Consider the following 13,163-nt stretch of genomic DNA (forward strand, 5'->3'; position numbering starts at 1 on the left):
CTCAGTGGGGCCTTAGCCAAAGATTTGCTCAATCATCCACTCCCTGATCCTCTGTTAACTGGAAATATTGGGGATTCAGTCAGGGATGGTTTGAATGGAAACCAGGGTGGCCCCAGTTCTGACGTCCCGTTGCTTAGTACTCTGAAAGATTATGAGATTAACATTTATGGGAAAAGGACAAGAAAATCCAAAACAAAGAGGTTCTCAAGTACTTTCTCTTCTTCAAAATGTGTTTCTCTCAGGTTTCCTATGGATCATTTGAGGCCCCAAGCCATGAAGAAACACATTCCCCTCCATTTTACCGTATGGTCCCCAGTGAAACCCTGCAGTATGTGGGAATTGTACAGCTGCTTCTGCATTTCTCATGGAAATGGGTTGGCCTCATTGCTATGGATAACCAAGCTGGAGAACATTTCTTGCGGACAATGGAGCAGATGCTGTCTGAGAATGGGATCTGTTCAGCCTTCACAAAAAGGGCTCCAGTGAAGAATCAGGCAAATACAGTGGCTGAACTGATCCCCACTTTTTACAGTAATAGTTCATTTTTATTGGACACCCAAGTCAAAGTTATTGTTGTGTATGGAGAAACATCTACCATCGTATGGGTGGCAACAGGTATATGGCTAACATCTCTATCTGGAGGCTCTGAATATCTGGAGCAAAGTTCTTCATGGAAAGTGTGGATTATAACTGCCCAGATAGATTTCTCCCTCATAGATTTCCAAAAATCATGGAACATGGGAATTTTTCATGGTGCTCTTTCTTTTACACTTCACACGGATAAGGTTCCAGGTTTTCAAACATTTGCCAACATTAGAAAACCTTCCTGGGCAAAGGAAGATGGTTTTATCAAATATTTCTGGGAAAGTGTCTTTGATTGTGTATTTCTAAGTGCCGATATGCAAACAGAGACGGGTAAAATATGTACTGGGGAGGAGACATTGGAGAGTGTTCCAGCCACAGTCTTTGAACTACGCATGACCGGTCACAGCTACAGTGTCTATAATGCCGTCCATGCTCTTGCACGTGCCTTGCAGAATATGCACTCCTCAACACCCAGCAAAAAAGTTATGGCAAACGAGGACGGGTTAGCATCTCTGCAAGTGAAGCCCTGGCAGGTAATCTCCCCAGGTTTAGTTGCCATCTCATCTTCTGAGTGCTATCTTCGAGAGAGAAATGCATAACCATAAAATGGTTACAAAACATAAATGGCCACACATTTCTCCTAAATGAATGAGAAGTGACTTCTACATTTTTGAGATTATGTCAGAAGACGTTTCATTTGCTACTCAGAATGAGGAACGGCTTTTTAAAAAACTGCAACCCCATGAGATATTTTAAAAAGAAGGTAGATTGGTGGGCCCCACTTTTGGCCTCCTTTTTTACAACAATCAATAAAACTTTGAATCACTTGGTATACCTCTCGACTCGCTTTTCCCGCTATCTAGTTCAGAATCCTACAACTTGTTAAAACAAAAATTGTTGGAAAGTGAATGGATTAATTTATTTAGGGCTGCTATGAAAACTTGTTCACCCTTACATCTTTCAATACCCCTATATCAAAACAGGATGGCTCCCTATTTGTATTTTTTGACTAATCCAATGCAGAGAAGAGCCCTCCCACTTGCTCGCTTCAATGTTTTCCCCTCCGCTTTATTGCGTGGTAGATTTAACAACTTGGAAATGAGCGAAAGGGTATGCTCTTGTGGTGAACAACAAATTGAAACGTTGGCACATCAACTGCTTTGCTGCCCTAAATCTGCTAATATCAGATCAAAATATTCCAATATTCTTTCTAGGATACCTAGTGAAATGGGAGAATCAGGTAGACTTCCTTTCCTTCTGGACAATTCTGACAATGAAACTTGTGAATTGGTAGCACAATTGTTACTGGAGGTGATGCACAATCAATAATTTATATTTTATCTTAAACCTTTGTATTTGTATACCTTTTATCTCAGGTTTTTTATTGTGTTATGATTATTGTTATGCCAAATAAAGGCTTATTATTAAAAAAATAAAAAATAAAACTGGCTTAATCCCGGAGACCTGGACAAAGGCTATAATAGTCCCTATTTTTAAAAAAGGTGACCATCTTGCTCCAGAAAACTACAGGCCAATTAGTCTACTATCAATACCAGGGGAAAATTTATGCTAAATTCTTACTAACTGGACTGAATACCTGGGTTGTCTCAAATGGAGTACTAGGATCCGAGCAGATAGGGTTCTGCAAAGGTAAATCTACCCTTGACCACATAATGGTCATTAACTGATAACCAAAACTTGTAACAAAATCAAAAGGCCATTGTATGCAGCATTCCTGGACATCAAGGGGGCCTTTGATTCTGTCCCAAGAGATAAGCTATGGGTTAAACTTGAAAAAATGGGTGTGGAGAATAGATTGATCTTCCTCATCAAGGTGTTGCACCATAACACAGGCCCCTTCCGCACACGCAAAATAATGCATTTTCAAACCACTTTCACAATTGTTTGCAAGTGGATTTTGCCATTCCGCACAGCTTCAAAGAGCACTGAAAGCAGTTTGAAAGTGCATTATTCTGCATGTGCGGAATGAGCCCCAGTTTGTCAAACTGCAACACCAAGGGCAACTAAAACATCTCGAACAGATGTACCAGTTCATAATCAAGAAGCAGGCATCCATAACACAGTTTTCACACAGTCAGGGGCAACTCAAGGAGGGATGTCTCATGATTCCCATCCAAAGATCAGGGTTGCAAGAGGACAAGTCAGATGGGTATTAGCATGGCCTTGAAGAAATCACACAGATGCATTCACCCTGTACTGCACACCTTTGGTAGTTGACAAGTCAGACTTCAGCTTTAATCCAGAGACAAGAGGCTGCTTTTCAGCAAGCAGCATCTATGCAATAACTGATCACTGCATCTTTTAATCTGCAGTTTGCTCCTTTGATGCTGCCGGCGTTGCTCTGCAGGCCAGTTTGGTGAACTAAGGGCCTGAGATCCATCAGGTCTAAAGTTGGAGGGATTTTGTCAGTACTTCCCCCTGCTCTTTAGCCTCTTCATGTGTGGGTTCTGACAGAGTTGGTTTCTGAGGCTCATTCCGCACATGCAGAATAATGCACTTTCAAACTGCTTTCAGTGCTCTTTGATGCTGTGCGGAATAGCAAAATCCACTTGCCAACAGTTGTGAAAGTGGTTTGAAAACGCATTATTTTGCGTGTGCGGAAGGGGCCTGACTGAATGGCTTTTCCTCAGAGGTACTTCCACTTTCCCGGGCCGCCAATGTAGGAAAAGCATCAGCACTTCAGTTAAGCAGGATGGCTTGGGTGGAGAGAGGAGCTACAACTGCCACCCCTCACCACTGCTACCATCATTTCCATACGCAATATTTCTCCCTGCCCTCCAACCATCACCACCTCTGCCCCATGGACCTCACCACTGCCACACTCCGGGGACTGCGAGGACTTGGCAGATTCCCATCTGTGACTCTCAAATTGGAATATGTATGCCCACCCTGCAAATACATCAGAACAAGCATATGGTTTCTATTGGTGTTTACTATTGACTAGTCCAGGGGTCTGCAACCTGCGGCTCTCCAGATGTTCATGGACTACAATTCCCATCAGCCCCCAATTGGCCATGGTGGCAGGGGCTGATGGGAATTGTAGTCCATGAGCATCTGGAGACCCGCAGGTTGCAGACCCCTGGACTAGTCTGAGCTGAACTGAAGCTGAACCCCCAGCATTACAGGCAATCTTTCCTTAATTTCAAGTGGCCAGCTGGTTGGGTCCACCCACGGTTCTTCCTAGCCCAGGGGTCTGCAACCTGCGGCTCTCCAGATGTTCATGAACTACAATTCCCATCAGCCCCTGTCACAGCATGGCCAATTGTCAGCATGGCCAATCTTTATACCTGAAACAAATCAGCTCTGCACTTACACATTAAAGGCTGATACCCAGAGGTGGGATCCAGCAGGTTCTCACCAGTTCCCGAGAGTGGGTTACTAATTATTTGTGTGTGCTGAGAGGGGGTTACTAATTGGGTCCACGTTTCCATCTCCACGCCCTCGCCTCCCCGAGAGGCATCCTGCCTTTGAATGTGAAGGTTCCATGTAGCAATTGTGACTAATAATGTAACTCCCTGAACTGGGTTAATCCCTTTCAGGTACTGCAATTCATTGATTCTCAGCCTTTCGTACCTTTTATCTCACCAGTCTCTATCAAAGAACCCGTGTGTTTCACCATTGCTGTGTTCAGATTTCTGAGTTGTGGCATTTTCTATAATGGGATGATGATTTAGAAATGACCTGGTGCAAAAAAAAATTGGGGGGGTCATGGTGGGGTGGCTGCCCATGGGGGGGGCCATCAGGTTTTGCCCAGGGCTCAGGTTTGCCTAGGTACGCCTCTGCCCCCTTTGCTGAGGGGGGGCTGGCGAGGGAACCTGTTACTAAAATTTTTGGATCCCACCACTGCTGATACCCAAACCATGTACAAAAATTGACCATGAGCACAAACTCTGAACCTTTTGATATGAACTTGCCACAGATTGAATCCAGAGTTGGTAGATGATGCTTTGAAACTCATGAACATGATCAAAGAGAAAAAAAAATACTTACCTGCTTGCAAGGCTTAGTACATCTGTCAGATTGGCTAGTGTACCCAGTCTTGACAAAGTGCTCAGCCAACACTTCTGAAAAGTATAACATTTGTGGGTTATACAAATCACAGCCACTTAGGACTACCCCTTTAGCCACACAAGCTGCTCAATCATACTACCATGCAAGGAGCGAGAGCCAGATATAGTTTCGTACCTAACCCAATTCTCTTCTAGACAGAACGATCCAAATACCTCTGTGAAATATGTTTGAAACATTGCATTGAAAACAACCTTTTGTTTTCTTTCCCCTTTGCCCTAGCTGCACTCATTTCTGCAAAGGATAGCGTTCAACAACAGTGCCGGAGATGAAATTTCGCTCAATGATCATGGAGAACTAGCAGGTGGATTTGATATTACGAACGTGGTCACTTTTCCCAACAACTCCTATGTCCGGATCAAGATTGGGATGTTGGATCCTCACTCTCCTCCAGGCAAGGAGCTCACCATTCATGAAGACACAATTGAGTGGCACAAAAACTTGACTCAGGTAAGGTGAGCCAGCCCTGTCTCTCAAGTGATCGATTTGCTGACATGGTTTTTAAGGAACTGTTATTTAAGAATGATGTGGACTGACGGGCAGCCTCATTCACAAGGCAGGGCACCCTGGTGCAGCAACACAGCCCCGCTACCATGCTGTTCCCAGGAAAGTTTTCTGATGGTGCAAAGAGCCAAAAGAGCAAAAAAACCCCACCCGCTCGCTGTCAGAGAGCCCTCCATAAGGCTCAGACTGTCCTCATTTCCATTGAGAAAAAAAAACCCTTCTTGCTCGGCCGGGTTTCGCTGCTGCCCGGTTGATACTGTTTCGGTTCAGCAGCATTAATTGCTACTTTGGCAGCGGGTAACAAAAGTGGATTGAAAGTGCTTTATTCTGCATGTGCAGAAGGGACCCAAGTGTACAGACTGCTTCATGCACATTGTCACCCCTTCGCCCCCTCTCTTAACTTAGTTCAGCCTGAAAAAAGTTCAAAATTGGCTTGAAGAGGCCCTGGTGGGGGGGGGGAGCAGAGGAAGAAGAAGAAGAAGAAGAAGAAGAAGAAGAAGAAGAAGAAGAAGAAGAAGAAGAAGAAGAAGAAGAAGAAGAAGAAGAAGAAGAAGAAGAAGAAGAAGAAGAAGAAGAAGAAGAAGAAGAAGAAGAAGAAGAAGAGGAGGAGGAGGAGGAGGAAGAGGAGGAGGAGGAGGAGGAGGAGGAGGAGGAGGAGGAGGAGGAGGAGGAGTTTGGATTTATATCCCCCTTTCTCTCCTGTAGGAGACTCAAAGGGGCTTACAATCTCCTTGCCCTTCCCCCCTCACAACAAACACCCTGTGAGGTGGGTGGGACTGAGAGAGCCCCGTAGAGCTGTGACTAGCCCCAGCTGGTGTGTGTGGGAGTGCACAGGCTAATCTGAATTCCCCAGATAAGCCTCCACAACTCAAATGGCAGAGCTGGGAATCAAACCCGGTTCCTCCAGATCAGAGTACACCTGCTCTTACCCACTACGCCACTGTTCCTCCTTTATTCTTTTCTTCAACCTTGATGCTATTTGAAAGTATGCCATTCATTGTATTTTGTTTCCTTCTTTAACTTCTTGCCAAGATTGAATCTTCCTGTGGTTGTTAATCATATCTTTGTATAAAATAATCACCATTTTTGTGGGGAGTAGTCTCATCAAAATGAGCTTCAACATGAAACATTCAGGGGGATGCTGGCATTCTTAATTTTTTTGGGGGGTTTACCCAATTCCAAATAATTCTCTTCTTAATACAAGTCTATCTTTACTTCGATTTGATAGTTTTTCTGGCCATATATCATTGTGTATGCTGGTTTTCAAGTCACAAATATCTAATTTTAGAAAATGAAATAAAATTTGGCATTTGATATTTTGACCATGGACATGGCTTCCAATGATCCAGTAAAGATCTTGTAAAAAGTTGAAAGTTCAGTCTTCTGGGGTCCTCTTATGCTTTAATAAACAAGCATCTCCCCGTATTGCCCCACTAGGTCCCTCTGCCCTTTGAACCTATTGGAGGTCCCTGGCCTGAGAGACATCCGGCTGGCCCCTTCCTGGTGGAACGGGCTCCCTAAAGAGACCAGGGCCCTGCGGGACTTGCAAAGTTTCCACAGGGCCTGAAAAATGGACCTGTTCCGCCAGGCGTTTGGCCAGTCGGGTTGAAATTGTATACCACATTCCACCCAGGCATCTTGTGGGCATGAAGAAGTGGAGAGTTTTGTGCTGTCTGCTGTAGAAATGCTCCTATGTTATGATATTTATTCTGAGAATTGTTTTTTTCCTGATTCGTTTGAATATTGTTGATTTTATGATTGAATTATTGTTTACTTTTGTTGCTCACCGCCCTGAGCCCTTGATTGATTGATTGATTGATTGATTGATTGATTGATTGATTGATTGATAGATAGATAGATAGATAGATAGATAGATAGATAGATAGATAGATAGATAGATAGATAGATAGATAGATAGATAGATAGATAGATAGATAGATAGATAGATAGATAGATAGATAGATAGATATCTTGCCGATCATAGATATTTCTAAAGCTTCAGTCCTATTGTCAGTAATCTATACACCCATTGTACATTAAAATAGCTAAAGTATCTTTTCAAGTCTAGATTCTTCCGTTGTCCAAAAATAGGTGCCTCCGCTGTCAGTCTGTAATGACCCCTGTAAGCCAGGATACAACAGGAAAAAGGAGGAGGGGAAGGCGTTTTGCTGCTATGACTGTGTTTCCTGTCCAGATGGCAAGATATCAAACCAAGAGGGTAAAAAATATCAAATGCCCATGTAATTAAATGGATATAAATTCTGTGGATATAGCTGCAGGGGTCTGACCTAGGAGTATTTGAATGCTTGCATTTGGTAAAAGATAAAGATTCTGTCACTTTATTGTACATTCACTTGCAGTCTTTTCCTTAGCATTATAGATTCTACAATGACATTATAGAGACATTCACATACAGAGTGCAGTATCAGGAAGAACTTGAGTGTTCTGAATCAAACTGAAATTAATGGACTTTGAAGGGAATACTATCTCTGATTGGGGTTTCATTGACATATTACTTTGAAGGGAAGAAAATAGTGATTGGAATGCATTGAAACAATAACAAAAATTTTGGCAATGATATTTTACCATGGCAGCTCCTTTGTCTGTGATACGCATGTGCAAACAAATGCCAAGGAATAATTATCTGGACAGAGAAAGTGGGGATCAGTTAAAGAAAAAAGAAAACATGAATGGATGACACAGAAATACTCACTCTTTATGGGAAAATAATCTTTTGACTGGGGGGGCAACATCAGCATAATTCCATTTATGAGTCATAAGTGGATTCATTTTATATGTTTGTCTTTCAGAGAAGGGCCAAATGTTACCATGTTGCCCGACTGACCCATTGTGAGAGAAACTGTTTTAACACAGTAATGCTTATACCTATTCTGCCAATCCTTGGGGTTCCTAGTAGTGCAGTGGCAAAATGGGGAGCCCATTCTATACACTGGCTATTGTAACCACAAGGACACACTAAAAGCTTGTTTGAATTTGCCTCCGCCAAATCAGTCATGCATAATCCCTTTCTCACAACTTTCCTGAAGGGATTAAGTGAATACAATGCCTTGCCCTCGGAGAGTGTTCCCATCTCCAGCTTGGCACCGTACATCCTGTAAAAACAAATGACTTCTTAATGTTTTTGCCCCAAGAGTATTCACCTGAGAACTTCTTTTTCTGACTGACCTCCCACTAATGACTGCCTCAATTGCATTGTCGTTGTTCTATAGCTGTAATTCAGTCAGCTGGTTACCTCCTTTCAGGCACTCCCAAGATTGGCCTATCAAGCTAATACCTCAACCCATTAGATTAATGATCCAACATGTCAACATTGATGTTAGCCTCCTGTCTTTTTCAGAAATGTAGGACTCCTCTTTGTCCTTGGAGATTTAGGGCCACTCTGCAAAACACTGAGGGTCCCTTTTTCCCTGGAAGAAGCCCCCTCTCCCAGCACCCAGTCCCCAGTACTCCTAAGCCTGGGATACAATTGCTGCTGCATGCTACCTGCTTTGTACCAGCTTGGTCCTGTGCAGGTCGTTGGACTCTGCTTCACAGACTGAAAGCCACTTAACGGTCTGGTACAGTATCACCTTAAAAATCCCCTCCCCCCATTCCTCCACTATTCCCAACCTATCCTCCCAACAATGACTAACCTCTCACTAACAAAGTGTACAGGCTAATTTGTATTCCCCAGATAAGCCTCCACAGCTCAGGCGGCAGAGCTGGGAATCAAACCCGGTTCCTCCAGATTAGATACACAAGCTCTTAACCTTCTACACCACTGCTGCTCCTAAGAATTCCCCCAATTCCTCTGCTGTTCCCAACCTAATCCCATCAACACTGCTTATATCCTAGGACTGTGTTGTATGTTATGCTGGTTTGATTATTGTGTGCTTGTGTACACCCATTATCCCTAAATAAAATAGTTTACTTTATTTGCTCTCCTGTGGAATTTCATGCAAAAGCTGATCTTGCTATACATGCGCAACAAAGATCTCAAGCTTGCCCGACCTTTTGCTAAATCTGCTCTCGCTAATTCCCTACTCTAAAATGGAGACACTCCCACCATTTCCGTTAACAACTGTAAAGTATAAAATATCCATGTAGGAGAAAACATGTTCACCCCTTAGATTATCATATTTACTTATCTCAGGTTACACTATTTTGTGGGTTCTAAGTACTGAGGGTTCTAAGTACTGAAATGTAATCTTCTAAGTATGCTTTCTACCCCCACTTAGAAGCTTTAACTGAGCTTCTCTACCTTTTCCAGACACGGAGGACTGTGTTGCTTGCCCAGAAGATCACTATCCAAACAGCAATAAAAATCAATGCATCCCCAAGACCCCACATTTCCTCTCTTTTGAAGAACCTTTAGGGATTGTTTTCGTCTTCTTGGGTCTTTCTTTTTCAGTGCTGACAGCTCTGGTGCTTGGAATCTTCATTAAGCACCAGGACACTCCCATCGTCAAAGCCAACAACAGAAGCCTCTCCTACGTTCTCCTGGTGTCTCTCCTTCTGTGCTTTCTCTGCCCACTGCTCTTCATCGGACAGCCTCACCAGGTGACCTGCCTCCTCCGACAAACAGCTTTTGGCATCATCTTCTCAGTGGCTGTATCTTCTGTGCTGTCCAAAACGGTGACTGTGGTGATGGCTTTCATGGCCTCAAAACCAGGAAACATGTTCCAAAAGTGGGCGGGGAAAAGATTGGCACATTCTGTGGTCTTGTCCTGCTCCCTTGTTCAAGTGGGCATTTGTGCTATTTGGATGTGGAGCTCCCCTCCTTTCCCAGATCTGGACATGCACTCATTAACTGAAGAAATCATACTGGAATGCAACGAGGGATCCTTAACCATGTTTTGCTGTGTCTTGAGCTACATGGGCTTCCTTGCCACCATCACTTTCATCGTAGCTTTCCTAGCCAGGAAATTACCAGACAGCTTTAATGAAGCCAAGTTCATCACCTTCAGCATGTTGATCTTCTGCAGCGTTTGGCTCTCATTTGTTCCAGCTTATCTGAGCACAAGAGGAAAAGACACAGTGGCTGTTGAGATTTTCTCCATCTTGGCCTCCAGTGCTGGGTTACTGGGCTGCATCTTTCAGCCAAAATGCTATATCATCCTACTGAGGCCTGAGTTGAACAATAGAGGGCAGTTGGGAAGAAGAAAGTAATAGATAGTCCAGCAGCTCTATTGTTAGTTCTGTTTCTACTGAACCATTTGAGAAAGTCAATTCATCCGTATAAAAGCAAATCTGCATTTATATGTTCTGTAACTAGACTAATTGTTTTTCTTGTGTTCCATGGTATAAATGAGAAGGAATTTTTTTTGCATATGCAACTCCAAGCTTATTACAGAGAATTCATGCTGTATCTCTCCTTATTGACTAAAATAAAATAACTTTACTTTGAAATGGTCCATGTAAATCTACAATTTCTGGAGATGCCACCAGATTTAGCAGCAGACATCGGTGCCTCGGTGGTTGGTAGAGCTCCTGGCAACCTCAGCCCACCAACAGAGAGATGAGCCGCCTGTTGGGTGACAACATAGGGCCCAATCCTGGCGCCAGAACTCCAGGGACCGGAAGAACCAGTTGTGTCCTGACACTGGAGCAGTCCAGAGTGAAGGGCAGCCTCCACAGTCAGAACAGAAACCTAGACATGGCCAGAAAATGTATATGGTGAAATAGGAAAGAGCTCATGGCTGCCACCCAAAGAACACTTTCCTTAAAACACATCTCACTGTATCTAGCAGGATCTATTTCTGAGTAGATCTCCTTATGCTTGCTCATGCTGTCTGATTTTTGAGAAATATATTGTGGAGAATTGTGCAATCCAGAGCACCTCTACCCCATAAATATCCACTCAAGAGGTACAGTGGAGCCAGCAGTGCTTGCTGCTGTCTATGGCTCATTCTATCGGCTTCTCTTGTTCTCATGCTTTCTCACACACAAATGCTCTTGCTTGCTCTCTCACTCTGGCTTGCTCTTTCCCACCTATCCTGGTGCTTGTCTGCTCTCTCTCTCTCTCTCTCTCTCTCTCTCTCTCTCTCTCTCTCTCTCATATGCTGAAGTTGGAGCACAGTTGCCCCCAGATTCTTAACCTTTGTTTCTTGGTGGGCTTGCAGCTTGGGATCATCTGTGGAGAGGAGAAGAGTGTGAGAAACATAACCTTCAAACCATCTTCAAACCTACCAGGAAAATACAGCAGATGCTACGCTCAGCAAAGGACAAGAGAGACCCCCTCACTTCTGCAGGAGCCTATCGCATGCACTGTGACCATCCAGGACTGATCATGAATAAGGTCCCAGTGAAAACTGCTCCTGTGTGAGGCGCTGTGCTGCACTTCCTCATCATAGGAAATGGCGGCAGATTCGCCCACCAAAGCCCTGGCTCAAAGCACGTGATTCCTGTGAGCCATTAAGTGCCACGCCCAGGCTGGGTAAGCCGCAGAGGTCAAGGCCAAAACCTTGGAGCCAATTATCAAAAGAGCGGTCCGCACCCTCTTTTGTGTGCTGTTTTTCTCTTTGTTTGAACCAGTCATACCTGGATCACTTTCAGCCTTCACACAACGAAAAACATCTGTAAAATACCCATCCAAATCCCTCTCCCTGATTTTCTTGGGGAGATGTGAACCGGGAGGGATCCCAAGATCCCACGACCGCCAGCCCAGGAGACGATAAACCCCCTTCTGCCAGCACTCGCCTACACATGATCCAATCCGGGAGAGCCCCTCCACAACCCACCAAAAGTTACCATTTGCCTGAGCGCATCCTTCGTTAGACGACTCACCTGAAGAGGAAGTGCACCTGAAGAGGACAGCTCGAACTAGAGTGCTGTGACAAATGGTGCCTGCCGTGGCTCTGACCTTTTGGCCTACTGGGGGAAGTTTCTTCCGAAGCCGTAGCCCTTTTATTTATATTAGTAGATACACTGGAATGTATGCAAGAATTACAACATAAGATCAGCTAAAAACTGGTAGGAACATTGTCCAGAGAAAGTAATGGAAAATGAGAAGGTCAAGATCTTGCGGGACTTTTGAATCCAAATGGACAAAGTGTTGAAACCCAATACACCAGACATCACCGTGATCGAGGACAAGAAAGTGACCATCATCGACATAGCAGTACCCGGTGACAGCAGGGTCACTGAAAAAGAACATGAGAAGGTCACTAGATACCACGATTTGAAAATCGAGCTTCAGCGTTTATGGCCCAAACCAGCTGAGGTCATCCCAGTGGTAATCAGCACGCTGGGCACCACCCCGAAAACACTAGGGCAGCACTTGAACCATCTTCAAATCAACAAAATTAACATCTGTCAGATTCAGAAGGCAGCCTCACTGGGATCCGCACAAATACTATGCCGAAACATTACAACTTCCTAGACCTCTGAGTGAGGCTCAAGTTGTAATGAAAGGCCGACAACCAGCTAAAGAACTGGCAGCTGTGAAATCAACCAATAATAATAGGTTAAATTCAGGGCTAGCCCTCCCCTCCTGGCAGTAAGTCCCTCCCACCCCTGCTGGCCACATGTAGGGGATTCTCAAGCCTTTACAGGGACCTTGACAGAGCAGTGCAAATGCAGGGGCTATAAACTGATTATCGGTGCAACAGGGCAATATGAGGAAGAGGCCTTGTTGTAATCTTAGCCCTCCAGAGGAACTGGTTGGCTACTATGGGGCAGAATGATAGACTAGATGAACCATTGATCCGATCCAGTCAGGATCTTGGTATGTTCTTATTTTCTTAATAAAGAGGAGGGAGAGAGAAACAAATTAATTAAAAAAAAGCTTAGTATGGAGAAATTGTGGTGAGTTCTAACAAACAGGTTTGCTGCAAAAGTTCTGCCACGAAGGATTCAAAGTTCAAATAAACTTTCAGAAGTGGTTGTCTTCCCTGAAATTATCAAAATCACTATAATTAGTTTACCCAGTCTGAGCTTGAACACCAAAAGGTGTTCCATAAAAATTCAACCAACAACAATCTGAA

General features: G+C 44.0%; 1 protein-coding gene across 1 annotated transcript; it reads left to right on the forward strand.

The window, feature by feature from the left end:
* Positions 1 to 305: 305 nt before the first annotated feature.
* On the forward strand, positions 306 to 10,514 carry LOC125436268 (vomeronasal type-2 receptor 26-like). The gene is made up of 4 exons (XM_048503129.1): positions 306 to 1,118; positions 4,897 to 5,124; positions 7,270 to 7,396; positions 9,449 to 10,514. Exons 1-4 carry the CDS (start codon positions 306 to 308, stop codon positions 10,345 to 10,347), a joined length of 2,067 nt encoding a protein of 688 aa, XP_048359086.1. The 3' UTR covers positions 10,348 to 10,514.
* The last annotated feature ends 2,649 nt before the right edge of the window (positions 10,515 to 13,163 follow it).

This window comes from Sphaerodactylus townsendi, linkage group LG07, assembly GCF_021028975.2.
Source record: "Sphaerodactylus townsendi isolate TG3544 linkage group LG07, MPM_Stown_v2.3, whole genome shotgun sequence".
Lineage (NCBI taxonomy): Eukaryota > Metazoa > Chordata > Lepidosauria > Squamata > Sphaerodactylidae > Sphaerodactylus > Sphaerodactylus townsendi.

What these genes read in the sequence shown, in the direction of transcription:
- LOC125436268 (XM_048503129.1), top strand. Translation starts at nt 306, where the DNA reads ATGGTCCCCAGTGAAACCCTGCAGTATGTGGGAATTGTACAGCTGCTT. An exon ending in TGCAAGTGAAGCCCTGGCAG is followed by an intron (nt 1,119 to 4,896) that starts GTAATCTCCCCA and finishes CCTTTGCCCTAG; the next exon opens with CTGCACTCATTTCTGCAAAG. An exon ending in CAAGATATCAAACCAAGAGG is followed by an intron (nt 7,397 to 9,448) that starts GTAAAAAATATC and finishes TACCTTTTCCAG; the next exon opens with ACACGGAGGACTGTGTTGCT.